This window comes from Amblyomma mixtum, chromosome 7 (assembly GCF_055824585.1).
Source record: "Amblyomma mixtum isolate Tamu chromosome 7, ASM5582458v1, whole genome shotgun sequence".
In the NCBI taxonomy this organism is placed as follows: Eukaryota; Metazoa; Arthropoda; class Arachnida; order Ixodida; family Ixodidae; genus Amblyomma; species Amblyomma mixtum.
The window spans coordinates 25,648,258-25,675,578 of record NC_143018.1 but is presented as its reverse complement, the minus strand read 5'-3'; the positions used below and the strand labels follow the sequence as shown (position 1 = coordinate 25,675,578).

The 27,321-nt window shown below is 47.4% G+C and overlaps 1 protein-coding gene across 2 annotated transcripts in view; it reads right to left on the bottom strand.

The window, feature by feature from the left end:
• Positions 1-27,095, bottom strand: part of LOC149335378 (galactose-3-O-sulfotransferase 2-like) — an 87,073-nt gene extending 59,978 nt beyond the window's left edge. Inside the window, exons 1-2 of one of the 2 annotated variants that reach the window (XM_089552071.1) lie at positions 26,469-27,095; positions 24,525-24,693 (exon numbers count right to left, since the gene is read on the bottom strand). In XM_089552071.1, the coding sequence (XP_089408197.1) occupies positions 24,525-24,548 (24 nt within the window). In that variant the 5' untranslated portion in view covers positions 24,549-24,693; positions 26,469-27,095. The remainder of the gene's footprint in view (positions 1-24,524; positions 24,694-26,468) is intronic. The other variant, XM_089552072.1, reaches the window with a different exon arrangement.
• Positions 27,096-27,321: the final 226 nt, after the last annotated feature.

Below are 27,321 nucleotides of genomic sequence, written 5' to 3'. Positions count from 1 at the left end.
CTTTTTCTTTTCTTTTTTTTCACACTTGGCGGGCTTCTTTAAAATGCCGGGAAAAAAAATTCGCTGTGGTTAGCTTGGTTAAGCCCGGTAATTGCGAAAGCAATATCCGTACGTACGCCATGGTACAGCTGGTAGTGTAGCTGGTGGGGGTACTTGTGGTTAGACTTGTGGTGATGCATCGGTTATACAATCCAATCCAATCCCATCCAATCCAATCCCATGCAATCTAATGCAATCTATTCCAATCCAATCCACTCTAATGTAATGTAATCTAATGTAATGTAATATATTGTAATGCAATGTAATCCAATGCAATCCAATCCAATCCAATCCACTCCGATCCAATCCAATGTAATCTAATGTAATCCAGTCCAATGTAATGTAATGTAATCCAATCTAATGCAATCAAGGTGAAATGAAGGTCAATGGTGGTCACCGCCGCAGCACGATGGTGGTCACCGGCCGCGGCACGGCAACGGCGTGAAAGTGCAAGTAGTATTGCTTTCACAATAGAAGGACTACGTAGAAGATACGTTGCTACAAAAACTGGATTGGTGGTTTCGTAACCCCTCCCTTCTACAGCTTAACGAAACGCGTGTGACCTCAAAGTGAATATTACAAATTTTACACAATTAATCTTAACTAATTAACTAAGCAAACGTAGAGCGTGGAAAACACAAGGACGTATAGAAAGACGACGGACAAGCGTCTTTCTTGCGTCCCTGTGTTTGCCGCGCTTTACGTTTACTATGGATCACTAGCTAGCCCTCACCCACACCTTACTAATGATTAACTAATTAAGCTGAATTTAAAAGGAAATTCTCCGAGGAGTGGCCCAAGGCGGGACACAATATGTGGTTGTTTTCACGCAACTCCGGAGCGCTACTTTTAAAAATCCTTGGTTCAAATTACCTGAGACGCCCTGTAAAAGCAGCCTGTTCTAGAGCTGGAAGAGGCACCTGCGGTCTCGTCAGTTTCTTTTTTTTTTTTTTTTCCCCCTGTAACGCCGGAACCGCGGCATCCGTTTCGAACAGGCAGATTCTATCCTATGTGTACCCGTATATACTGTGCGCATATTGAGTGGATGATGGGTGCAGGCGCCACATGGGTGGCGAGATGTGCCGGGATAATCAGGTAGTGCGTATACGCCAGGATGTCTCTGCAGCTGCTGCTGCTGCTGCTTCGGATCGCTTTTTACCGAGAAGAGCATGTGCGCTGTCAGTGCCTGCTGTGCGGTGGGTTGCGAGGCCTTAGTTGGCGCGCTCCGCGCCTTTGATGCCCAAGCCGCGGAAAGCATTTCTTACTACAGAACACGCTCATGAGGCCGACGGCGATTTAGCGGCTATAACGCGCTAAGGATGCGACGAAAGACTGAATCTGGAAAAGGTTTGGGTTTAGTGTAGTTTAACGTCCCAAAGCGACTCAGGCTATGAGGGACGCCGTAGTGGAGGGCTCCGGAAATTTCGACCACCTGGGGTTCTTCAACGTGCACTGACATCGCACAGTACACGGGCCTGTAGAATTTCGCTTCCACCGAAATTCGACCGCCGCGGCCGGGATCGAGCCCGCGTCTTTCGGTCCAGCAGCCGAGCGCTCTAACCACTCAGCTATTGCGGCGGCCGTATCTGGAAAATATCGTTACAATAGTTTTTGGCCGAATTCCCGTAGAACAGCGCAGTACTCTCTGAAGCTCGCCAGGTCTCTCTTGAAGAAAATGAAAAAAAAAAAATGATCGCCAACGGTTCTCACGTGATCAGGCAAGGAATTTCCCGCCGTCGGAAGAGTTAGGAAGTGGAACCCCCAATTATTCGATTCGAAAAAGCAGCACTAGATGTATTGAAATCAATTCACAGGCTATAGAGGAATAAAATATGTAGTATTTGAAAATATACCTATATTTAAAGATATCTACTAAAAGCTTTTCACCCATAAATTTGCCAATTTAAAGGCACTGAAGCGCAGAAGAAGCCTTCAGACCTGGTAGAAAGACGTACGATGGTGATACGCTGACTCCAATGTTGAAGTCCGCAGGCCTCGGCTCGTATATGTATACTGTTTAGCTGGGAAGATCTGGAGGGGCTCGCGGAGAGTTCTACAGGAGTAGTTTATTCCGTATATTAGCAAATATACATGACAGAAGCACACCCACGAAAATCGTGTGGCTCTGTCTGGCGGGCCCACAGTCCCAAGATCCCTAGATAGGGAATATAGGTGTATTTAAATCGTGTCGAATTCGGAACTCGTCAGGAATCTGAAATCATCGGCGCCCCTTACCTAGGTACCATGCAAGCATTTTGGGAGAAGACAACGACACTGGCAGTGTCACGTGACGGAGAGCTGCCGCTTGGAAAGCTAGGTATTATTTCGTTCTTTCACGATCGCTGAAGTCACCAAGTCATTCGTATTTTGCTGCTACGCAAGAACATATACCAGCAATATGTATTCTACTGCACTGGAACAAGAGGCCGATAAGTAATGGACGTCTCTTGACGGAAATGTTTAGTCTGGAGCAGTCGAAATCATAAATGGCCCGTAGTCAGTGCAGGACATCCAGTTAGATGCTATGCTGTACAACCTCTAAGAAAAAATACTGATTCCCGTTTACTGGAGCAGCAAGTGATATACATTCACAAATTCCAATATATGACGCGTTAAGCGAGCGTGCATTGAAGGAAAATATTAATCTGCATGACATCGTGTCAAATCTGAGAGGTAATTATTGCTGGGTTAGGTGTTCCGTCAGATGGTGCACCGTACGGAACAACTTCTGCAGAATATAGGGGTCCATGGTAGAGAAAAGGCAGGATGACGGGATTACTGACATCACAAAGCAAAGTGATCAAGGCGTAGGGGATAGCCTCAGTCTGCTTAGCCAAGTCCTCCTCTTGTCGAAACGTTGGCTAATGAGGCTCCGCCATCAAACCTCTTTCATTTTGTTTTGCGTTGTCTGTATAAAATAAACGCGTGAATAAGTCTGTGACCGGTGCGCATGATCCGAGCTGCGTATCGGGGCTATCCATAGCCCTAAAGCTTGAGAGAGAGGGGAGAATTCTGGGCCTTACACCCTGTCAGGGCTTTGGAGTGTCAGAATCAGCACAAATCAGCTGGAGCCGGTCACTCGAGAACTTTTAAATAAAAGTGGCGTGCCCGCATGTTCAACGAGAAACGGGGAGTCGGACATTCGTCGCGTTGGCCCGAACAATAGGCGGTTCATTAGATTATTTCCATATCGGCAGGTGGGTCCACGTTTTGCAGACCCTGTTTATTTTCTTGAGCTCATTATTCACGGCTGGAGCGCACTATTCGTGCAAGCTGGAACCCAATGCGCTCAGCCATATATCTTCTTCATCTTTAACAACCAACGTGCCACAAGTGTGTGTGTGTGTGTGTGCGTGCGTGCGTGTGTGTGCGTGCGTGCGTGTGTGTGTGTGTGTGTGTGCGTGCGTGCGTGCGTGCGTGCGTGCGTGCGCGCGTTTGCGTGTGTGTGCGCGTGTGTTCTGTCATTTCACTTAGAGAGAGGGGGAACCTGTAACAGCAATCCTGGAAAGTTAGCAAGAAGCTGATTGTGTTGTCCACTCTGCACCGGAGAACGACAAAGAGGGACAGAAAGCTGAGATAAGCAGGAATGAAGTTAGAAGTGAAGAGGTTCGTCTGATCTATTGTGGCCACAGAGAGACGAGAAAAAGCGAAAAAAAAAGGTTATTGAGTACGCTTTACAGCAGAGGTTCGAACTGGCGGCAAATAATGCTTTTACGCTTGACGGACATATACCGGATCACGTCAAACAATACGCACAGACAAGAAACAAACTTCGAGTAAAAATAATTGCTGATGGGGAAATAAGTGTTCAGATGCAGTGAAACTACACAAGCGCATCCACCATGCACGTCGCAGCTGTTGCTCCCTTTTAATGTTTATTTCTTTCTCTGCATGCGTGACTTACGCGCCACTGCAGCGATAGCGCTCGGCTCTGAGCCCAAGGTAGCGGGTTCGATTCCTGCTACACCTTCCGCATTCCGATGGAAGTGAGATGAAAAAAAAAACTGTGCTGTATGGACATGTCGGTGCACGTTGACGAGTCCCGAGTGTCCAAAGTAATCCGGAGCTCTCAGCTACCGTGCACCTCATAGCCCCAAGCTGTTCTCATTAATTAAAAGACTAGCGCATAAAACAAGGCAACAGACATAGAAAGAGACAGGGCGAGCTCTAATCGAGCGCTAATTAGCGCTCGTTCTGTCTCCTTGTATGGCTAGTGTTTTAATTAATGATGACACACCAACTAGCCCAGCTTTCCGCCTTGATCCCAAGCTGTTCCAGTGGCACATTAAACCCACTCATCATGGTCAGCCTAACTATGCCCGCTGCGGGACAGAAGCCTCTCCCACATCCCTCCAATTAACTCTATCCAAAGAAACCTGCTAACCGTGATCATACAAGCGCAGGCCGGATCTACCCTTACTCTGCTCTGAAATGACTCGACTTGGCCGATAAACAGGCCTCGACTTGAGTGGCAAACGGAGAGGCATGCCGGCAACGACACAGCTGCAAAGCACGTTCGTTCGCGTCAGCCCCCCATCGTCAGAATGAAAACCACCGGGGGTCTTCCCTTTCGCTTGTCGGTGAAAAATTATCTCGCAGCCAGAGTGGTGGGATACGTGTCGCGCTTAGATTGCCAGCCCGCGAAGCAGGAACATCTGCGTTCCAGATGAGCTCACCAGCAGAGAGTAAAGCGAGGCTATATTTTAAGTTTTCGCAACGCGTCAAGAGTGCAGGCCGGTGCCACAGGCATCAGATTAGAAACGGCACATACGCACTGCCGACTTCGAAACGAGAGCCACGCGGACAGGCGTGATCGCTGGGTACACGTGAAGAGCACCGGGCAGGAATGCGACTGCAACTCTGCTTCGGGCCAAGCTCTAAAGAGGGTTTCTACGACGTACGGCCCAAGCGCAGTGTTTTAGCGTGGAAGGCGGCTGCTCACAAAAAAAAAAACGCCTTCACTGTATTACAATTTGTGCTGACATTGAAGTGGAAGTTATGTGCTATGCACTACACCCTGTACTGCAGCTTCCACCAGCAAATCGCGAGCCGATTTCTCAACGCTGTTCAACTGTTGGTAGGGGCACACCTAAGTAAAACTTGTGTTGTAAAAAGGAGAGGCACCAAAGTTCATCACTGGCCTACCAGAAGCCTAGGCTTGAGACCGACTTCGATAGGTGGTTGAGTTGCTGGAGTTTCGGGCAGCTATTTCCGTAGCCTCGGAAATTTCCTGGCATCATTCTCGTTCACCAACTACTAGGGCTTAAGGATGGATGACATACGTGACCTCAGAGCGACAACAAACGCAGTAAGGATTATGCACTGACGTCACAGTGGCGGCCATTTTGTGGTGCATGTAGCACGGCGAAAGACTGCAAGCATATCTAATCGGCTTATCGTCATCTGCTCCGGTTTGCACTGCTGAAGCTGCGCACCGTACCACAAAATGGCGCATGAACACCTCGGATACGGACAGCTGAACTATACAGTTCAACCTCGTTATAACCAAGTTGAAGGGATGATGGTGATGATGGCGATGAATTTTTATGGAGCAAGGGCAACTGTGGCCAAACAGTGCCGTGGCACAAGGTTTTTTCTTCTACTCAAGGTTGGGCCAAAGACCCATTTCCCAAGCATTTCAGCCCAAAGAAGCCGAGCACCAGGCATGGAAAGCTTGTATAGGGGCCTGGCGATAGCTTCGTTATGGCAGAAGATTCGTTATAGACCGCGTTGACTGAGCTTCCAAGGAGAATCGTCATTCCTTTGTTATATCCATTACTTCGCTATATAACGTTTCGTTATATCGGGGTTTGACTGTAGTTGGTATTGCATCGTCGAGAAGAACAGAGCAAACAGACGAAAGGACGCCGCAAGCGCTATCTCGCAGCTTGCCAGGCAGTTGCGAGACAGCTCTTGTGGAGTCAGTGCCTTGCTTCCTTTCTTGTTTGCTTGCGCCAAACGGATGCGGTATATCCCAAGAGAGGTAAATACCACGTGGGGTTGAGATAAGCCACCCACGCGGCCTGAGGAATGGCTTTCATTTCAGCTTCTAAGCGCACCGAACAGTTGAAAAGGATACGCCATACGTCCCGCAACTTTAACGCTCCGGCGCAGTCGTTACTCAACTCTGCTGCGTTGCTCAACACCGACCAGTTGCGGTCAACGCGTTGTGGCAGGCAGGAGTGAAAAAAAAAAAAAGAACAGCCAAAAGGACTCTGTTGAATTAATGCGAAAGTTCCGGAACTGCAAGCACACTTACGTGCTTGATACTTGTTTGGTACGTTCGTGAAGTGGAGTTATGAAGGCTTAAAGTTCGTGGAAAACATGACAAGCGGCGGGGACAGAGGAGCCCCATGACTAAAAAAGAAACTAACTCAGTCAACCAGCCAAATTGCTGAAGCCTGTGGCACTAAATTTTGCCTGTTCGCCCACTCTTAGTTCCGGCTGTGTTTTAAGCTAGTATTAAAGCTGCCGAGCCCCTGAATAATCTTCAGCACAAGTGCTAGACCACAAAATAAAGTTTGGTTTTAAGTGCCTCCAACGTGACTTGAAAGGACTCTGTATACAATTCCCTCCAGGTTTTTTGTTCATGGTAAGATGGGATCGTCTGGCCTTTAGTGGCTCTGTTGACGATGATTAAGAAGCAGAAGGCATAAGCTAACGTGGTTACAACATTATTTCCAGGTCACGTGATTTAAAACGACATCATGATGGCCGCTACTGCCGTAAACCTTAAGCTTCAGAAAGTATTTCTACATTTTAAAGATAAGTGTGCTTAGAACAACAAAAATATTTTAACGCTTTGAAGCAGTGATCGGATCTTTAATTGTATATCTCTTGAGCACGTAATCTCCGCAACACCACGAAGGGTAGCCCAACCCCCTTTCTGCGCTTTACCCCCCCTACATCTTGTAAGTTCAAAACTCGCAATATATCATTTCGTAATGTGCCATCTCCTAATGTCTCTTTCCGTAATGTTTCGTCTCCTGACGTCTCGTCTCGTAAGGAGTATTCACCTAATACCGCGTCTGGTAATGGCTGGTCTCGTACTGTCTCGCCTGCTAACGTCTCGTCTCCTACTGTGTCATGTGGCAATACCTCGCCTCCGAAAGTCTCGTCTCGTAATGTCTTGTATCGCAACGTCTTGTCCCGTAACGTCTCGCTTCGTAATATGTTGCCTCTTAATGTGTCACCTCTTAATGTCTGGCCTCATAATGTGTCACCTCTTAACGTCAGTCCTCTTAATGACTCGTTCGTAACGTCTCATCTCGCTGCGGACACGGCGCATCTTAGTGTGCTAGTCCAGTACCGGCTGTTTGCGACGACGCCCCCCCCCCCCCCCCCCCCCCCCCGTGCAAAGCGCAACATGCACGTTCAAGCCTTGCGGCACATCAGAAACAAAGCCAAGGCTGCATGTGCGCACTCGACCGTCGCATTGAGAGAGGGGGGGCAAAGAGAGGGGGCAACGCGCAGCTACCAACCGTGCAATGACGCATCTACACAGCTGCGTGATCATTGAATGTACGTGCGTTTAAAAGAGCGCGTTTCTCCTCTGCTCGCAAGCCTTCTTTCTGCGCGTTCATCTGCAGTGGGGAGACGGAACAAACTTTTTGCACAAAACTGCGAATTTTCGGGTTATATCTCCGCTAAATTTGAGAATGACTTTCGGATATCATATACCAAGAGGAAGATTGGTCAGATAAAAGAAACACTGGAAGGGACACTCGAGTTCCGCCTTAAAGGGGCTGCGAAACACTGCCTGGGGGAATACCGGCTATACTTCAGGTGGGTTCTTTATGTCACACAGATGCTGACTTAAAAAGAATTACAGGAATCGATGCACAGAAACGGGAGTTATTCAGTGAAGAAATTTCAAAATACAAGCAAACAAAACGCTGCCCTCAACTCCATTTTGGCGGGGCTTCCCACTCCTATTTCGCTCTCCCAATGACGGCACGTGGCGCAACCAATCAAAACAGCCAGCCAGAGCACGTCGCGGAAGTTTGTACTCCATGGTTGCCTGCTCTCTGTGAGACTGGCAGCGTTGTTTCCATGCCAGAGCGCCCCTGGTGGTGTATTTTTATTTTACTTGCCTTGCAGGGCTTTTATCTAAGACAAACAAATTGTATTTGTTGATATAATATAAAACGCAGACAGGTGACAAAATGTTTCTCCATTTATTCACACAATTTGCAGTATATTTACTGTTTGTCCGGTCATCAAGCTCGCGCCAGGTGATGTCATATCCGCTGCTAAAAACCCGCCACTGTGTGGGGACACCATCAGAGCCATGAAGTTGTTTTTGGGAGGACATTAAAATATTAAAAAACGGAATATACGCGGTGTTACCGACGCTAATAGCACCATTATAACTCACTGTATGCAATCAACAGGCAAAACAGTTAACTAAGATTGTGTTTCTGGGCCCCTTTAAGTATATGACGCGATAGAGCTAATGGGCATAGAATTGGCCATTCTGGTTTTAACACTCATGAATCCCTCACAATCCGGTGTGCACGTTGTGATGTCGTCACAAGGTCACGTGACCACGGTGGCCCCCCTGGCACCTATATTTTGCGCGGATTTTCCGCTCACGGGCAAAGGCTACACCGTCTGTTCTGCGACACGGTGTCCTTAATTAAGGCTATCGGGTTAAAAACTTTTGTGGCGCATAATTATGGAGTAATCAATAGATGAATACTCAAACCTTGATCCCTCTCATATTAATCACGACTGTGCATACTATTGAGCTGAAATGCTACACAATGCAATCTTTCATTGTGTACGTGTAGCGGTAGCGAGAGACGAATTATTGGGAGGGGGGGGGGGGGGGGGAAGGCAGGGAGGTTAGAGTTATTTACGTGCGCAATAAAGGCACCTGCATTGTGTGTATTCGTCAATCGGCTAGGCAACGATGTCGCACTCTAGACTGGAGTAAAGTATGTCAGTTTCCACCGTCTAAATCTGGTTAAAAACATATTAGGCTCACTGGCTATGCCGTGTTCCGTGTGAACACCTAATTTACAGCCGAGTGCACATCACACAGCAAGAAGGACGACTATGCCAACATACTTGACCCTACGTGCATGACGTTGGCCAATTGCACCTCTTCGGCGGATTTTCCAACTGGGACGAATCTTGGCATGCCGCTTCAGTACTAATCATAGGTGCTCACAGGGCTTAGAAAATATAAAGATTCTCCTTCAAGAACGGTTTTAATCACATTTTAAATCACCTTAATCTTACGCTTAGCCTTGTGTTGTTGCCAGTCGCTATTGCAACATGCGATTAGAAAGCACTCCGGATTTTGGAAGCTCTAGCAGCGTCAACGTTTGAAGCACTAACTGGCGCAAACAAATTATTTCATATCACTTACAATAGTGTAAATATTTACTTAACACGTAAACTATCGCCAAACACGCTGATTCTAGCAGTGGCCTGTCAACAGCAAGGGAATTCGGCTTCCTCAGAAAATATCACGAGTGATTTCTTTTTTAGTCTTTCTTATTTTGTAACATGCACTCCTTGAAATATTTGTTGAACAAGCAAAGAAGGCGTACCGAAGAGCAGGTAACGTTTCTGACATCACGAACGCAGTGTTGCCCGCAGAAATCGCCTCAACTGAGGTCTCGAAAACGGCAAACTATAATTTTTTTTTCCCCCTAGAAACAAAACTCCACACGGCTGCCAATCATTTCGGAAAAAAATGAGGACGAAGAGAAGAACCCACAGTGGACGTTTAATTTTTATATGTGACCGTCAGGAGAAGCCCTAAAGTTGCCCTTTATTAATGCATTTAAAGGGGGAAAATATTCCTTTAGTAACACATTTTGCCGCCGCGGTGGCATAGTGGTTATGGTGCTCGGCAGCTAACCCGAAAGACGCGGGTTCGATCCTGGCCGCGGCGGTCGAATTACGATGGAGGCGAAATTCTAGAGGCCCGTGTACTGTGCGATGCCAGCGCACGTTAAAGGGAAACTGCATAGGTTTTAGAAATCAACGAGTTTAAGAGGGTCGAATGTGTGAAACCTGCAGGTAAAGCATGCGAAGTCTTTTTGGGCTAGCACTTGAAATAGTGAAGTAATCGCCGATTAAAATCCGGACGCCATTCCAGCTTCTCCGCAGCGCACAACGCCAAGTGGGGGGCGCATGATGACGTCATCGAAGGTATGGGTACATTTACAACGCACAAACGCGTGCTTTGAAGGAAAAAAAACCAACGCCACCGAAGGCGAACCCTGCCGAGAGTTGTTTGGCAGCGTCTAACGCGTCAGGGCAGGGTGTGGCTGACGACAGTGGTAATTTGAAATCATACCTTCCATGACGTCACGCTGAGTTTCCCTGCACTTCTCCGGTGCATTGAGGAGAAGCGCAAAATTCAATCGTCGATTACGTCACTATTTTAAATGCTAGTGAAAAAACACTTGGCATGCTTTACCTACAGCATATAAAGATCTGTATCCTTGAATGTCGCGTAATTCTCGAAAAAGTGCTGCAGTTGCCCTTTAAAGAACCTCAGGTGGTGGAAATTTCAGGAGCCCTTCACTACGGACCCGTCTCTCATAGCCTGAGCCGCTTTAGGACGTTAAACCACCATAAAACATAAAGCATTTCCGTGCTCGATGCAGAAGTAAAAAATGAATTGGCTCTTGAGCGCAAACCATTTCCTTTATACTGATTCTACCTATACATTTGCTCAAAGCCAGTTGTGCATATCTACGGGGGACTTTGTGCGTGTGGCAGGCCATCGCCCGCTATCTTTGCACATGCCGCTCTTTTAATTAATCGTTTTTTATTTCGTGTTTGTCCCGAGACGTGGAGTCGCTGACATTTTTTTTTTCGTGGCTATAACTTCCTGTCGCTATTTTTCGTTAGTTCTGTGGCAGGAAACTAGCACAGCTTTATTGAAACCGTTCTTCTTTCCACTCACCTCCTGTTTCACATATTAACTTCCCTTCCCGTCAGCTCCATCCCGCGAGCACGCAAATGAAATCGGTGTATATACGGTAAGTGGAGTTCAGTCGCGAAGCGACATGTGCGCGGCGAGGGACGCTGTAGTGGGGAATTCCGAATAAATTTAGACCACCTGTGAGTGTTTAATGCATTTTGTATTTTGCCTCTATCTAAACGCGGCCGCGGCGGTCGGGATTCGCTCCGCGACCTTGGGATTTAGAGCGCGCTACCTTCGAAGAAGCCTAGTGATCTGCGATAGAGGAACAAAAACGCATTCGAATCGCTGTTACAGGCCCCAAGTAGAAAGCCGTTGCCCATTATATATATATATATATATATATATATATATATATATATATATATATATATATATATATATATATATATATATATATATCCGCCGAGGTGACTCAGTGGCTGCTGACCCGAAAGCGAAAGACGCGGGTTCGATCCCGGCCGCGGCATGTGAAAGATCCTCAGGTGGTTGAAATTACAGGTGTTCTGGAGCACTCCCCTACAGCCCCTTTCTATTTCTATGGAGGCGAAATTCTAGAGGCCCGTGTACTGTGCGATGTCAGCGCACGTTAAAGGACACCAGGTGGTCGAAATTTCCGGAGCCCTCCACTACGGCGTCCCTCATAGCCTTAGTTGCTTTGGGACATTAAACCCCATAAACCAAACCAAACCATCTTTCTATTTCCATTCTTTCACTCACACCTTCCTCCGCTCCCCCATGGCGCGGCTGAGGTGTCTACCGAAAAGTGAGACAGTTACTGTACTTTTCATGCTCTCCGAGTGAGTGAGTGAGTGAGTGAGTGAGTGAGTGAGTGAGTGAGTGAGTGAGCGAATGAGTGAGTGAGTGAGTGAATGAGTGAGTGAATGAGTGAGTGAATGAATGAGTGAGTGAGTGAGTGAATGAGTGAGTGAATGAGTGAGTGAGTGAGTGAGTGAATGAGTGAGTGAATGAATGAGTGAGTGAGTGAGTGAGTGAGTGAGTGAGTGAATGAGTGAGTGAGTGAATGAGTGAGTGAGTGAGTGAATGAGTGAGTGAATGAGTGAATGAGTGAGTGAGTGAGTGATTGAATGAGTGAGTGAGTGAGTGAATGAGTGAGTGAGTGAGTGAGTGAATGAGTGAGTGAGTGAATGAGTGAATGAGTGAGTGAATGAGTGAGTGAGTGAGTGAGTGAATGAGTGAGTGAATGAGTGAGTGAGTGAGTGAATGAGTGAGTGAGTGAGTGAGTGAGTGAGTGAATGAGTGAGTGAGTGAGTGAATGAGTGAGTGAATGAGTGAGTGAGTGAGTGAGCGAATGAGTGAGTGAGTGAATGAGTGAGTGAGTGAGTGAGTGAATGAGTAAGTGAGTAGGTGAGTGAGTGAGTGAATGAGTGAGTGAGTGAAAGTGAGTGAGTGAGTGAGTGAGTGAATGAGTGAGTGAGTGAATGAGAGTGAGTGAGTGAGTGAGTGAGTGAATGAGTGAATGAGAGTGAGTGAGTGAGTGAGTGTGAGTGAGTGAGTGAGTGTGAGTGAGTGTGAGTGAGTGAGTGAGTGTGAGTGAGTGAGTGAGTAAAACTTCACTGAATGAAAGAGTAGAGTGGTGTTCAGTAGGTGAGGTCCGGACCATGCAGGTATCGAACAGCATAGGCCTAATCGAAGGCCTTGACTTGTGTGCCTCCGTCGTCGCTGGCCTTCAGAGAAAACCAAGCGTCAGTTGAGGGAGCAATCATGAGATCTTGAGGTGTAGGATTCGCTTTACATTCCCAGATTAAGTGACCCAAAGTAGATTTTTCGCCGCAGAAGCGGCAGTTAGGGCGAGATTCGAGTAAATATGTGCGAGTACACATTTGGGTTGGGGAAGGAGTCGTTCTGAAGTCTTCCCCAAGCAACATGCTGCTCCTTCGAGAGGGAGTGGTGCGGCGGCGGGAATTGCCTTCGTTATAAACCAAATTTTTATGCGTAGCATATTGCAATCACTCAGTTCAGCCCTTGGGCGCGGCCGGGCAGCCAACAAACCACGTGACGTGACGTCACGACAGCCGGAGGAAAAACCATAGGTAAAGATCACTGCGATTCTTGGTGAGAATTGCAAACACAATAAAAAAAAACAACGAAAGAAAAAAAAAGTAAAAAATAATAATAAAAAGAACGGCTGAGCATGGTGGCGGTTGCCACCGCCCCGTTTCAAAGGGGGCGCTCCTATCCATCCATCCATACGTCACGGAGGAAAAGCTGCTGAGAAAATCGAGTGCCGCCAAGCAATACCTCGCGCAAAAAGACCGCGCAATATGCAACGCATTCTTGGCTTAACCAAGCTAAGCCTGGGCATCTTTTTTTACGGGGTAGCGGCGGCCGCGTTCCGATGCAAGCGGACCGCAAAAACACCCGTGTGTTGTGCGATGCCAGTGCGCGTTAAAGATTCTTCCCAAGTGGTCGAAATTAATCCGGAGACCTCCACTTTTCTCTCTTTCTTCTTTCACTCCCATCTTCCTCCCTTCCCTTACGGCGCGGTTTAGGTGCCCACCGATATGTGAGACAGTTACGCTGTATTTCGTTTACTCAAAAACCAATCAATTTTCAATTTCAAGAAATATACTTTTCCCGCGGCGTGGTTCATGACCATAGAGGAGGCTTACTGCACCTTATCTTTTTTTCATAAGTTGCTCCAACTTCGCAGCGCTCCTAACCAAGACTTCTCGTAACTAAGCCGCCTTTTTTCTCTTTCCCGACTGCTCATACTCAAATATTAAAATTAAAGACTTAAGCTATTAGTGAAGCGATGTGTCGATGATTTGAATCTGCAGCGGTTTTCCAAAGAGAACGCAGAGCCCCTAAACATAATCACCTATCTACTTAGTGCTTCTACGCATGTCCAATAGTATGAACTGAAGTATCGAGGCGTTTAATGAATGCTTAAATCATAGCATTTAAAGCGTCGATTTATATGGCGGTAAACTCTGCGCTGCGAACTCCGAGACTCTGTGAGAACTTTGCCACCGAATAGGCGCTTTTTAAGGCGAAAGCCTTTCATACTCGCGCCCATGACTACGTCCGTCCGTCCGTTACATCTGAAGTGAAAGTCGTAACCAGTCATTACTAGTCACAAGTCATGACTAACTAGCCATTAACCAGTCACGACCAGTGATGACGGCTTAGACATGACTAGTTAGTCATAACTTATTAGTCATGACTACTTAGTCATTATCCACTGGACCGGTTATTCATGACCAGTGGTGACTGCTTAGTCATGACTAACTAGTCATTAACCAGTCATGGCTAGCCATGACTGGATAGTCACGTAATGGCTGGTTATTCAGAACCAAGCATGACTGCTTAGTCATGAACTCATTAGTCATGACTAGTTAGTCATGGGTCGTGACTAACAAATTCAAATCACAGTAGCAGCCAAAGTTGCCTGGAAAGGCTTTCGGCTCGCGCATTTTAGATCGCCAAAATGCCCCCTAAATTTTTAAGGTGAAAGCCTTTAATGCTGATACTGTCGTGACCAAGACGAAATCTGTCCGCGTTTCGGATGCATGCTTTATGTGGGCATATGGCAATCAATAGCCAATCTATACTTAATCCAGTGCAATTGAAACCCATCGGAACATGATATAAAGGGATTTCATGATTATATCATTGTATTTAATGGCTAAACGACTAATTGGTAATTAGTATTAGTTAGGAAGTGGCATGTGGAACTGTGCCTGCACCTGTACCTTAACTAACACTAATTAATCAGTGTGCTAGTTAAGGTCGCATTAACTATCACTAGCAATACATTAACTAGCATCACGAAATGTGCGTCATGCTTAACTATAATTAACCATCATTAATAGTTAGACGTTTCCTAGGCATTGTGTCGAACATTCTAGAGAGCTCCATCTATTGACAGGTGAGTGACAGGACATGATGGATGACATTAGAACAATGGTAAAGACCAATTAGCCTAATTAACCTTTCTAGTCAGACCAAATAAATAAATGAAAGCGAGTAGGAAATTGGTCGAGTAGGGGAATCGAACCAGGGTCTCCGGAGTACGAGATGAGCACTCTAACCACTCCGCCATGCCAGCTCGATGGTTTGGAATGAACAAAGGCGCGTCTAGCTAATACGGCGTCTTCGTTCACTCCCATCTTCTTCCTTTCCCTTACGGCGAGGTTCAGGTGTCCACCGAGATATGCGAGAGAGATACATTTCCTTTCCTCAAAAACGGATTTACCGTCGAGCAAGGCGTTGAGCCCAACTCCCTGGCAGCGTTGCAAGACGCTGTCACGTTCCCCTCTTAGAGGCGAAGCTTAAAGGGACACTGAGGAGAAATTGAAGTTGGCTTGTATCGACAGAATACCAGCTCCTGATTACAAAAACGCCACTCATACTGACAACAAAGCTCTTGTAACGTAGAAAAGAGCAAGAACCAAAATACAGGTATCGCCGCCACAGGCCAAACTCGCAAGTACAAGCGTGATGAGATCATAGGACAAAGCAGTGTTGCTAGAACCAATGGTTCTAACACGAGAATCACTGAAGCGCAGCCAATGCATGCGCAAATCTCCCTGACGTCGCCAGATGGCGCCACGTACCCGGCAGCTACCCGCGCGCCTGCAGCATCGCGACCAATCAGCGCCTGCTCACCGGCGGTAGGCGGGCTCCCGGTATTCCGCTAACGGTAACAAGGTACACGGTATGCTAAAGGTGTCTATTTGCGAGAACTTCGTTGACGACTTCGAGAGCGGGATCCATCGTAACGCTGCCAAAACGCCGGTGCAAACGTAAACGAAGCGACGGTAGCGACGGCCGCAATAGCCGATAGATGCCTTTAACGTGCGGCCGGCGGTAGCTTTCTTTTCGGCTGCTGCTAGGCTGCTCTGCTGGCCGCCAGAAATCACGGAGTCTGCGTTACGTCATGTGTACGTCATGTTTCACGTCACTTAGTCCTGTGTCGTCATAAGAGAATTCCAAGTTTGAATCAGAGCGGCGGGAAAAACTTTTTCAATTTCGAATCCAAATTTCTTAGAAATAAATGCATCTTTCGCTGCCGGCCAAGTGGCAACAAAACCATGAAATGCCGAACTATCAGATTTTGCTTTTAAAAAAAATATTAATAGAGCTCTCCTCACTGTCCCTTTAACATCTTAACCACACACAAGCAGCAACACTGCGCTTAAGGCTTTCGCCTCACCGCACTTTAGGTCAACAAAGTGCCCCCCTGAATTTTTTGTTGTGTCTTTGGCGACTAGGGTCGCTTTTTGACTGCAGTGTTTTTTCCGAGAGACAGCAGTCACTTAGACCACAGAGTCCAAAAAACTTCTCTCAATCTCTCGTCTTTCTGCATATTGGCATCCGTTCAGCGGGAAAGAGGTGCTGTGCAGCGAAATGTGACGTGAGAGCGGTTAAGAAAGAAGACAGGTAATGCAAATTAAACGTCGCCGCACGTCTACAAAATGATTTCTGCTTAAAGAAAAGTTTCAACAATTCTAATCGGCATGCGAACCTGCGTCCCTTGGGTTAGGAGTCACACACGCTTGCGCGGTTTGTGTACAAGCGTGCTTTATATTATGTATGTCATGTGGTTTTCCACGTACAGCGGTATCTTCCACGTACAGTGGTACTGTATGCTAACGATTGGTTTTATGGTTTGGTTTGGCATAGGGAAGTCTAACTTGCCAGAGCAACTCAGGCTATAAGGGACGCTATAGTGGAGGGCTCCGGAAATTTCGACCACCTGGGGTTCTTGAACGTGCACTGACATCGCACAGTACACGAGCCTCTGGAATTTCACATCCATCGAAATTCGACCACCGCGGTAGGGATCGAACCCACGTCTTTCGGGTCAGCAGCCGAGCGCCATAACCACTGAGCCACCGCTTTAACGTACCAAAGCGACTCAAGCTATGAGGAACGGCGTAGTGGAAGGTTCCGGATAATTTCGACCACCTTGTATGCAAACTAGTATGTGCAATTAGAGATGTTCTAATTACAAAAGCATTAATTAAGCGAGTGGCAAGTATTAATTAAGCGAGTGGCAAAGTGTATGTTGGTGTTTAATATCATCTTTGCTTTACGCTGCGCCGGCATGCGGTGGCCGCCGAAAAACCCTGTGAGCTCAGATGGCGCGCGAGCAGTAAAAAGTATTCGTGCCTGCAGAACCTGCGTCGAAAAGAACAGTGTCCGTCTCTGTACGCAATATTCCAAAAGAAATGCAGGGCGCTGAAGGGAACCATTAACACTTGGAGCGGAATTTAAGTGTCCCCTGAATTATTTGTAAGGCAAGACTCCTTGGACTCCTTGGATAAAAATAAAAACAAAAAGCTTGCTGCCCTCGCGTCCTTACATCAGAAAGACGCGCTGATGAGGCCGTCTCAGCCTTCGCACGTTGACCAGATTGACTGACTGAAAACATTACTGAATGCATGGATATTCTCGGAGGCCTGGGGGGTCCGCCTGTTCCGGCAGCCCACTTGCCTGCGCCGCAGCGTGGGTCCTATGAACCAGTCCTCGTTGCTGGTCGGGGTCCTCGCTGTGCAGCATGGCCTCCCACTGCTCCGTATTGTGATTCGGAAGTCTGTCTGTAGCCAGATTGAACTGGCATGCCCACACCAAGTGAAAAGCTGTCGCTATTTCTCTACAGTGAGGGCACTCTGGTTTGTAGAGTGAGGGCTACCATTGGTGGAGTTTAAGAGGCGTTACGAGAGTGTTTGTTCGTAGCCGGCGAAGGGTGTGTTCTTCTGCCGTGTCTAGAGTTCTGTGAGGTGTGGGGTATGCCTGTCTGGCCTGTCTGTAAGCCACTAGGAGCTGATTATGGGCTGTGTAACGTGTTCCTCTGCCTCGTCGTCTTGGGGGAAATCCCGGTATAAGAGAGCTCGGACGTGTCGGTGGGTACTCTTATGCATGCTCAGAGCTGCGAGACTGTGTTATCTGCGCCGCTTGAAACGCTATTCATGAAGCGGCGATGCCGATGACGCCAAATGTTCCATTTAGTTGCGGCGCAGCCGACTTCATAGGTACCGCGCTGATTCTTCGCTGGCGCCAGTGTATTTTTTATAGTGTATATTGCAGGCCCTACACGTATCCTTTCTTCTACAGCTGCCCCCTTTTTTTCCCTCTCTTCCTGGTTATATATCTTCAATATAGAGAAATTTAGCACGCCTGTTTTTCACAGATCAAAGCCAGTATTTAAAGATAACATGCAAAACATTCCGTATCTTATCCTTGGCTTAAACGACTGCTGGCGCCTTTCATGAGTATATGGCGAGAAGTATTTAGAAAATACTCCGGTATTTCCGTTGGAGAGCGCAACAGTGCAAACATGTCAGTAATTAAATTACAGTAACTAATTACACCCGCCCCGGTGGCTCAGTGGTAAGGCGCCCGTCTACCGAGCTGGAGTACCCGGGTTCGAACCCGACCGCGGCGGCCGCGTTTCGATGGAGGCAAAACGCAAGAGGCGCTCGTGTGCTGTGCGATGTCAGTGCACGTTAAGGATCCCCAGGTGGTCGGAATTAATCCGGAGACCTCCACTGCGGCACCTCTTTCTCTCTTTCTTCTTTCACTCCCACCTCCCCCCTTCCCTTACGGCGCGGTTGAGGTGTCCGCCGAGATATGTGAGACAGATACTGCGTCATTTCTTTTCTTCAAAAACCAATTTAGTAACTAATTACCTCTTAGTAATTTATAATCACTTTCATTGACTTGCAATTAAGTAATGTAATGAATAACTTTGCACGCATTAATTCCGCAGAGAAAGTAATTATTATATTTTAAATCATTTCCATTAAAAGGACCCCACCGGTCTTTTCATCGGGACAGCTTTCGCCTATCGTCTGCTGGGTCCTGAGCCTCAGGAGCAGAAATGACGCGCAGGAACCTTAATTCAACCTTAAATTTTGTTGGCAAGCCAACAAAATTTAACATTCGGACGAGTGACGATGTGCGCGCAGGTACAAGCCGCCATCTTGGCGCTGAGAACGTACGCCAGGATGTGGAAGATCAGCAACTCGTGCAATGCAGTAAACTAAAAAAGCATGAAATGCTTGTAACAGCTGTCACCAGTGTAGTTCTTTGTATGTCATCCAAAGGAAATCAGTTCGCTTCGTATGTAATAAATATTGACGCCAGCGCTCGTGCAGACGGAAGCGCCTCTCAAGAAGAAGAGGAAGTGTGTGTGTGAAAGTGAAAGTTTCTGCGATGCAGTCTTCGGCTCCGGGTTCGGACGGTGTTACGGTCGGTATGCTGAAAATCTTCGCTGAAGAATTCACTCAGGACCTTCTCGATCTGGTCAACGCTTCATTGGAAGCTGCATGGCTGCCGCACTCCTGGAAGGTGGCGAAAATAGTATTACTCTTAAAAGATTCAAAAAAAGGATTCCATCTTGATAACATTCGGCCGATAGCTCTAACATCCAATTTGGTAAAGCTCGTGGAAAGAATTGTGCACAGCCGCCTGTCAAAGCATGTTTCAGAAATTAATGCATTGTGTCCAGCCCAGATTGGCTTTCGCCGCGGATGCTCAATATGGTCTGCCCATGTTGATTTAGAGAGCAGAATCCGCCTTGCTATGCGAAAAAACGAAGTCCCAGCGTTAGTGACGCTTGACATTGCTAAAGCGTACGACAGTGTTGAACATTCTATCCTTCTCACGAAATTGTCAACACTACACCCGCCGTACTACGTTTATGCGTGGATCCGCGAATTTTTAGCGGGACGGCAGTTTTTTTGCACTGACGGCTCCTTCACTTCAGACACCTACGCCCAGACCAGAGGTGTGCCACAAGGTTCTGTGCTTTCGCCACTCCTTTTCAATATTCTATTGTGTGACATTCCCATTCACCCTGACGTTACAGTTTACGTTTATGCAGATGATATTGCCTTCTTTGCCTCGGCAACCGACATTCATGCCCTGTATCGTTGTCTTCAGGCTTACCTCAATGCTCTCGAGGTTTGGCTTAATAACATTAATCTGGGGTTAAATGTGCATAAAAGCAGTGTGTTAGTTTTTCAATCTAACATGCCTTTATATATATCGTTACAATATCGCACGGACATTATACCGCAGGTGGACTCCTTGCGGTATCTAGGCGTAATTTATGATGGTAGTATGGACTGGCGGCCCCACATCAAGAGTATCGCTGAGAAAGGAGAGCGTGCGCTGGGTCGGCTACTTCGAATAAGCAATAGGAGATTTGGCATGCGTCGGGACACGCTCCTACTCCTTTACAAAGCCTATGTCAGACCCATTTTGGAATTTGGCTGCATACTCTTTTCTGGGTCCGCCAAATACAAGCTCCGTCCGTTGCTGCTGTTAGAAAGGCGTGCCCTGCGCCTCTGCCTCGGCCTCCCTCAGTCAGTTTCCACCGCAGTTCTGTACCTGGAGGCTCGTATTCCCGACCTCAACTCTCGTTTTCAGCTATTAACTGTCAGGACTTTCTTACGGGCATTTGAGTCTGCTTCTGGTGTGGCTACACCTATTTTTGTTTCCCACCCGGCTCTCTTTTTTAGTCATCATTGGCCAAGGTTTCGCCTCCCTCAGGTCGTTTTTACTCAAAACCTTTTATCGGTCATTGGTGTAGATCTCAGTTCTGTGTGTAGAGTAGGTTCTGCAACGTCCCCTGTGGATATTGCTTTTGATTATATCTTCCCACCTAATTCAAAGCATCTGCCGTCCAGGACCCTACTTAATCTCCTCTCAGAACACCTTGACTCTTTCCCCCACCACAGCGTGATTGCTACAGATGCGTCCGGGGCTGGCCAGAACGCAGCCGTTGGCATTTTTTCTGAGGATCTCTCTTGGAGTTATTCACTTCGAGTCCCGGATTACACTCCCATATTTCTAGCGGAGTTTATGGCTCTTGGGCTGGCTGCTTTAAAGATTCCCCCCAGTGTCTCCCAAGTGATATTCCTATCAGATTGCCTCTCTGTGTTGTTGGCGCTGGATTCTAAACGGGACGATCTATTGAGCCGCACATTGAAGTATTTCATTCCTGGATGGGTGAAAGAGGTGCGCTTCGTTTGGATCCCAGGTCACTGCGGTATTTCTCAAAACGATGCAGCAGACTTTTTAGCAAAATCTGCTCTCAATGCACCGGTCGCCTGTAGCGTCCCTAATCTGATCCTTTTCGGAATGTCTCGCTTTCAGCGCTTTCAGCATATTACCACTATGTGCAACGATCCCTTGCTGTCTACTATTGACTACCACCATCTCATGTACCCATGGAAGGTTCGTGCTTGTAAATCCCGGCAGTGTGAGGTTGCAATGACACTCCTGCGGTGCAGAATTCCCAGCTTAAATCTTTATTTATGCAGATGCGGGTTCAGTCCCTCAAACCTTTGTGCGACTTGCGGAGAGGTGGAAACACTGGAGCATTTCCTACTCTATTGCCGGAGGTTTGCACTTCAGAGAAGGACGTATCTCGAAATTCCAATTTCTCGAATGGGACTCACTTTGTCGGTTCCGCTTCTCCTGTCCTTCGGTGCTAGCGCCAGAGGTTTTGCATTGCATCAAGTTTGCGATTTCCTCCACAATTACATAATTGCTACCGGCAGGTTCCCTTGCTAATGGTACCCAAAATGTCCGCATTGCTAAATCCTTCAGAATTTTTCTGGTATTCAGTTCTCTAATCTTTATGCCGGTTTTTATTTTTTCATTCATTTCTTCCCGTAATTTCTTTTTATCCATAATTCCATCTTTAATTCCTCGCAATACGTACCCAAAGTTAATCATTAGCTTGGCCCCAAAAGGTTATCCATTAGCTTGGTACCAATTTGCCTTCTTTGGGCTCTCCTCACTGAACCCTGGCCAATCCCCCGTCGTGGGTATGTGCCATGCCACCTAGGCAACAACAACAACAACAACAACCTGGAAGCGCACGTCTGTTGACCCGCTGTGGACCCTCAGCCGCTGATTACCAACGTGACATCTGGTGCAGGTGCTGGGTACGTCGTCGTTAATGCACCGTACGCCCCCTTCAAGCCGCAATTCGAGCCCCGTACAAATACCGAAGGTAGACACAACAGTCCACCAGGGCAGTCGCCGATTACAGGGCCTACCTCCCGAATTTGGACTGCTCCCTGTTTCCCATTGTTCACGGAGGGCAGGTCCTACAACGATGAATCCTCCAGCTACAGCGTCGCCGGTCCTGCTCCACCACCAGCGAGAGCCACCCCATTTTCGCGGTCAACCACACGAGGTCGCCGAAGACTGGCTGGACCAGTATGACCGGGTGGCCATCTACAATGGTTGGGGCGCTGACTGCAAGATGCGGCTGAGGGTCCACAGCGGATCAACAGACGTGCGCTTCCAGATCACTTTCACTTTCACACACCCACACACTTCCTCTTCTTCTTGAGAGGCGCTTCCATCTGCACGAGCGCTGGCGTCACCGTGATTTTTCTCCCTCTTCTGCCCTCAAATCATTACGAATAACTTCCCTCGCCGGCAAGTAGGATCGGTAAATGTTTTGCACTGCCTATCACGAGTGCCATGTCATCGTCAGCAAGGAGTAATCATAATCTCAATCTCTCACCTTACTTTGCTCGCACTAATGTGTTTAAACACAGTTTCTTTCCGCGTACCATTGAACATTGGAATACATTGCCCGGTCCAGTGCGTTCACTCCCAATAGACAGATTTATGCATGCCATATCTGAATAATAATCTCTTTATTTAATGTTCCCACTCTCCCAATTTGTACACAGGTCACTATGTTTTCAGTTTTGGTGTTTTAATTTTTGCTACTATGTTTTATATTTTTGACTCTGCCTACGATGTTTTGTATATGCCCACTCCTGCGATAGCCCCTGTGGGGGTTGCAGTATGTACAATATATAAACAAACTAAAGAGTAAAAAAATTCAGGGGGGCACTTTGCTGACCTAAAGTGTGGCGAGGCGAAATCCTTTAGCGCGGTGTTGCCGCTTGTGTCACTGATGTGTGGTTAAGATGTTTTAAATACACAATTGTTTGTGAATCTTAAATGCTGGAGACACTGGAGGGCGTTTTGGGAGGCATCCGTCTGATTCGACGCCTTTCTGCAAACACTCTCCAGCGTCCTAGACAAGGAGAACTACATGAAGTAGCGTAGCCATTAGCACGCTCGGCTGGGGAACGGAATCCAATGGTCCACAAAGATTTTTTTTCTGGTCTGACTAGAAAAAGCGTGACACCTCTGCTGACAACCTTCTGTCGACAACGATGAGGCATTAAAGGCTTTCGCCTAAATATTGTGACGCCAATGCCTACCATGCCGAAGACAATGAGACGTAGAGGCGGTTCCTGCTCTCGGCAATCGGACCCAGCTTACTCCAGTCGCCCGTTCAAGCCCTCCATAAACCCCTGATTGTAACGATGTAAAAGTAATTGCACTACTTTTACACTACTTTGGCAACGTCCTGTGTGCTCGGCCCGTCAAAGCGTGCGAAGAGCGGCAGACTTGTAAAAGCGCTGGCTCAACGTTCCACATACCGCCGTCATTTCCAGGATGCGACTGCCGACGTCCCGTCTGGGCAGCGATAAGCCATCGGCATGGCGTCAGCGCAGGGCCGGAACCCAAGGCCATGATTACGAGCTCGACGGAATCATCACGCTCTAAGCGGACGGCTCACTTTACTTCAGATAAATGCACAGTGGTCCTTCCATTCCTGCAGGAAGTCCCTGCACCGAGCTTTGCCGGTTTTCACAGCTAGAGTTACCCTTTAGAAAAATTTTTTTACACAGTCTGTATGGCCATAAATCTGTAGATTGTCCATAGACTGTCTATAGTATTTGTGCTGCCTGTAGACTGTTATTTAGGATTTGTCTATAGAGAGTGTATAGACTTTATAGACCGAAGTCTATAGACAGCCTATAGCAAAAATTTTATGAGTCTATAGACTTTATAGACAGAAGTCTGCAGACAGTCCATAGACTTCTGTCTATAGACTCTGTATAGCCAAATCCTAGAGAACAGTCTATAGGCAATACAAATGCTTAGACTTTCTATAGACAATCTATAGATTTATAGCCATACACTTTTAGCAGAATTTTTTCTATAAACTATGAATAGACAAAAAGAAATATCTATAGGAAGGCAATAGAGCCTATAAGAAGTCTATAGACTCTTTATAGACCATTTTTATAAGGGACTTTTCTGCTCGCCACAGTATGGAAGGCATTTTCCGGTGATCGTCATCATCATCACAACTTCTCAACATTGTTCTACTAGCAGACAAGCGAGATAATCTGCAGGAACTAGTTAAAATCTGTGGTGAGGAGGGCAACAAGCTAGTACTCCAGTTCAGTAGAGAGAAGTCAGGGATAATGGTCTATAATGATGAGAAGGGAGACCCACTAGAAATACAAGACACTATGATAGACCATGTGAGAACGTATAAGTATCTAGGTGTATGGCTAAGTGAAGGAAAAAAATATCTGGAAGAGCATGAGAGGATTCTGAAGGATAAAGGAAAAAGGAACTCAGACATTATGAAGCATAGAGCACTATGGAACTATAATAGGTATGAAGTGGTTAGAGGGGTATGGAAGGGAATCATGGTACCGGGCCTCACTTTTGGAAATGCAGTCCTGTGCATGAAATCAGAAGTTCAGTCAGGGCTAGAGGTCAGACAAAGAAGTGTAGGAAGGCTAGCCTTGGGAGCCCATGGGAACACTCCGAATGAGGGGGTCCAGGGAGATATGGGTTGGGCGTCGTTCGAGGTTCGGGAGGCCATCAGCAAACTGAAATATGATCAGAGGCTAACTCAAATGGAGGAAACAAGGTGGGCAAAAAAGGTGTACAAGTATCTGTACATGAAAAGTATTAACACAAAATTACTAATAGAACCCGAAAGCTAAGAACGAGGTAATTACGGGTGAGGGATGGGACGCAACAAAAGACTAACGTGAAAGCGGAGGTAAAGGAGACGGAAAGAAAGATGTGGAAAGAAAGAATGCAGGAAAAATCGGCGCTAGGCATATATAGGACACGAAAACAGGACATCAAAAAAGAGCGATTATTCGATAATTCGCGGGGCAGTTCACTGCTTTTTGAGGCTAGGACAGGGACTCTGAGAACAAAAACGTATAGGTCCAAATTTGAAGAAGTGGATATTTTGTGCTCTGCTTGTAAAACGGAAACGGAGACCATAGAACACTTGGTTCTGAGGTGCGCAGAACTCCGCCCAGCCCTCCCAGAGGGGACAGCAACGATCATAGAGATAGCGCTGGGATTTACTGGGGAGGACGGGCGAGTGGATGGGAAAAGCGTGACATTGACGAAGGGGAGGTTGGAGGATTGGTGGCGGAAATCAAGGGAGGCGTGAATTTCGAGGGTAAAAGGATAGACAGATTAGATATTGTAAGAGCGAAAGGGAAAGAAAGGGAAAACAAAATTAAATTAACAATGGGGGAAGTATAGGCTAGGTGGCGAAAGCTACCGCCCGGTACAAAGGGTAAAGCCATTATCATCCATCCATCCATCCATGGCGCCAAAGTTGTGCGTTCCAGTTCCATTTCAAGGCGGAACTTTTACAGCGGTGAAACAGTACTGTCATATGAACACATGAAACACATGAGGGATGTTCGAAAAGTATTGCACCTTGTGCTGTATAGCTTTTTCTTTTAAGCGATGAAATTGTACCATATCACAATTGGATCATAGTAACATCTGTTGGGCTTATTGGTTTGCCGTATTTAGAACAATAAGAGCCGAAAATGCAATGCACAAGGACAAGGCGATATGTACAGAGGCGTTGAACTTGAAAAGTCAATCTTCGAACGACCACGATCACCTTTGTACGCGGCTTTTGAGAAGCACGTGACTAAGACAGTGAGGGGGGGGGGGGGGGGGGGGTAGAGAGTGGAAGGGGAGCGGCGAGGAGAAAAGCGCTTTTCAACGCGCAATAATTGAAAATGCAGACGCGAAACCGAAAATAAACAGCGTGAAAATTGTATGAGGCAGTGAAGAATCCAGGTAAACGGAGAAGAGCAGCGCATCTGTCCTGTTCGAATTGCTATTGTCCGTTGGGTTTTTTTCTGGGCCGGCTCTTGAAACTTACGAATATCATCTGTGCAATGGGTGCAGCACAATTGTATGCAGACCCACCAGTGACGATGGTCAATCGTCACTGGTGCACTGGTCTCTGTATGTCGGCATAGTAGAGAGCGGGCCTGTTGAAAGACATCAACGGCGCATTGCTCCTAAAAAAAGAGGGCGTTCCAAACTTTCGTTTCACTGTTGAAACGCCTTTAAATTTCCAGTCTTTTAAAAAGAAAAGCTATAGCCCGGCATCAGAAACTTACAGAACACCCCTCGTACGAAACAGTACTTTGGAAACTCGAACCCAGCTTTCCAAACCCAATCTATTGTTGCGTTTTTGAAACGGTAGGTAGGAAACCCTCGAGGGATCACACGCGACACGCTTAGAGTCCAGCTCGGGCATAGTTCGCAAAAGAATAAAACAGAAATGATCTGCTGGAGTCGAGGGTTTCGCAAACATGCACGCCGTACTCACAGCATTGGGAGGGAACGACGCTCTAAGGACGAGGCTTCCGCTGCGTTGACGGCTCCCGCACACGATTTGTCATCGCCACTCTTCTTCTTCGGCTCGTTTAGCCGCTCCCAATTGACGGAGGCCACTCGACAGCGACCCCGGCGAAAGCTTCCCCCTTCTCACTCGCCGGGCGCTCCTTGCAAACTCTTCCAACCACAACTCTCGGCAAAACTCCGGCGACCACAAAGCAACTTTACTGACGTCTCGCGTAAGCAGCCCGAAATGAGGGAACCGTAGTCGTTGGGGCGATCCGACGGTGCAGGATCGCGAATGAGCCAGAGGCAGGGGCAAGGCAAAACAAGGAACACACACACACACACTGCACGTGAGTCGTACGACAGAGGGAGACCCGGCGAGCTACGGACGAATGGTACGTTCGTGGTCGGAGGCGAACGAGCCGGTCGTTGAAACGTGCAGCCGGTCGCAACAGTTGCTGGCATCAGATGCAGAACGCGCGCACCGGAGACGCGCCGCAAACGCTGTCGTCCCTCGTGCCAGCGGCGGTGGCGCACAAAACGCGAGTTTGTCGCACGCGCGCGGCAGCGACGACCGCTTCCAAAGCGACCCCCTTCTTTCTCGCTGCGTCCGTTGCTGTGCCCTCTCTCCCCAACGCCCTTTCCAACTCCCCCTGCGGGGGCGCCGGTTTGGCTTGGCTTCTTGCTTGGCTGATCGGATAGCTTGGCCGGCCGGCCATTGAGGAGGAAAGAGCTGGAGAGAGAAAGAAGCGTCCTCCTGTTGCTCTCTGCCGCGTCTCCTTTCTTCTTACGCGCTCTAACTTTTTACTTTCTTTTTCTTCTTCTTGCTCTCTTTTTCT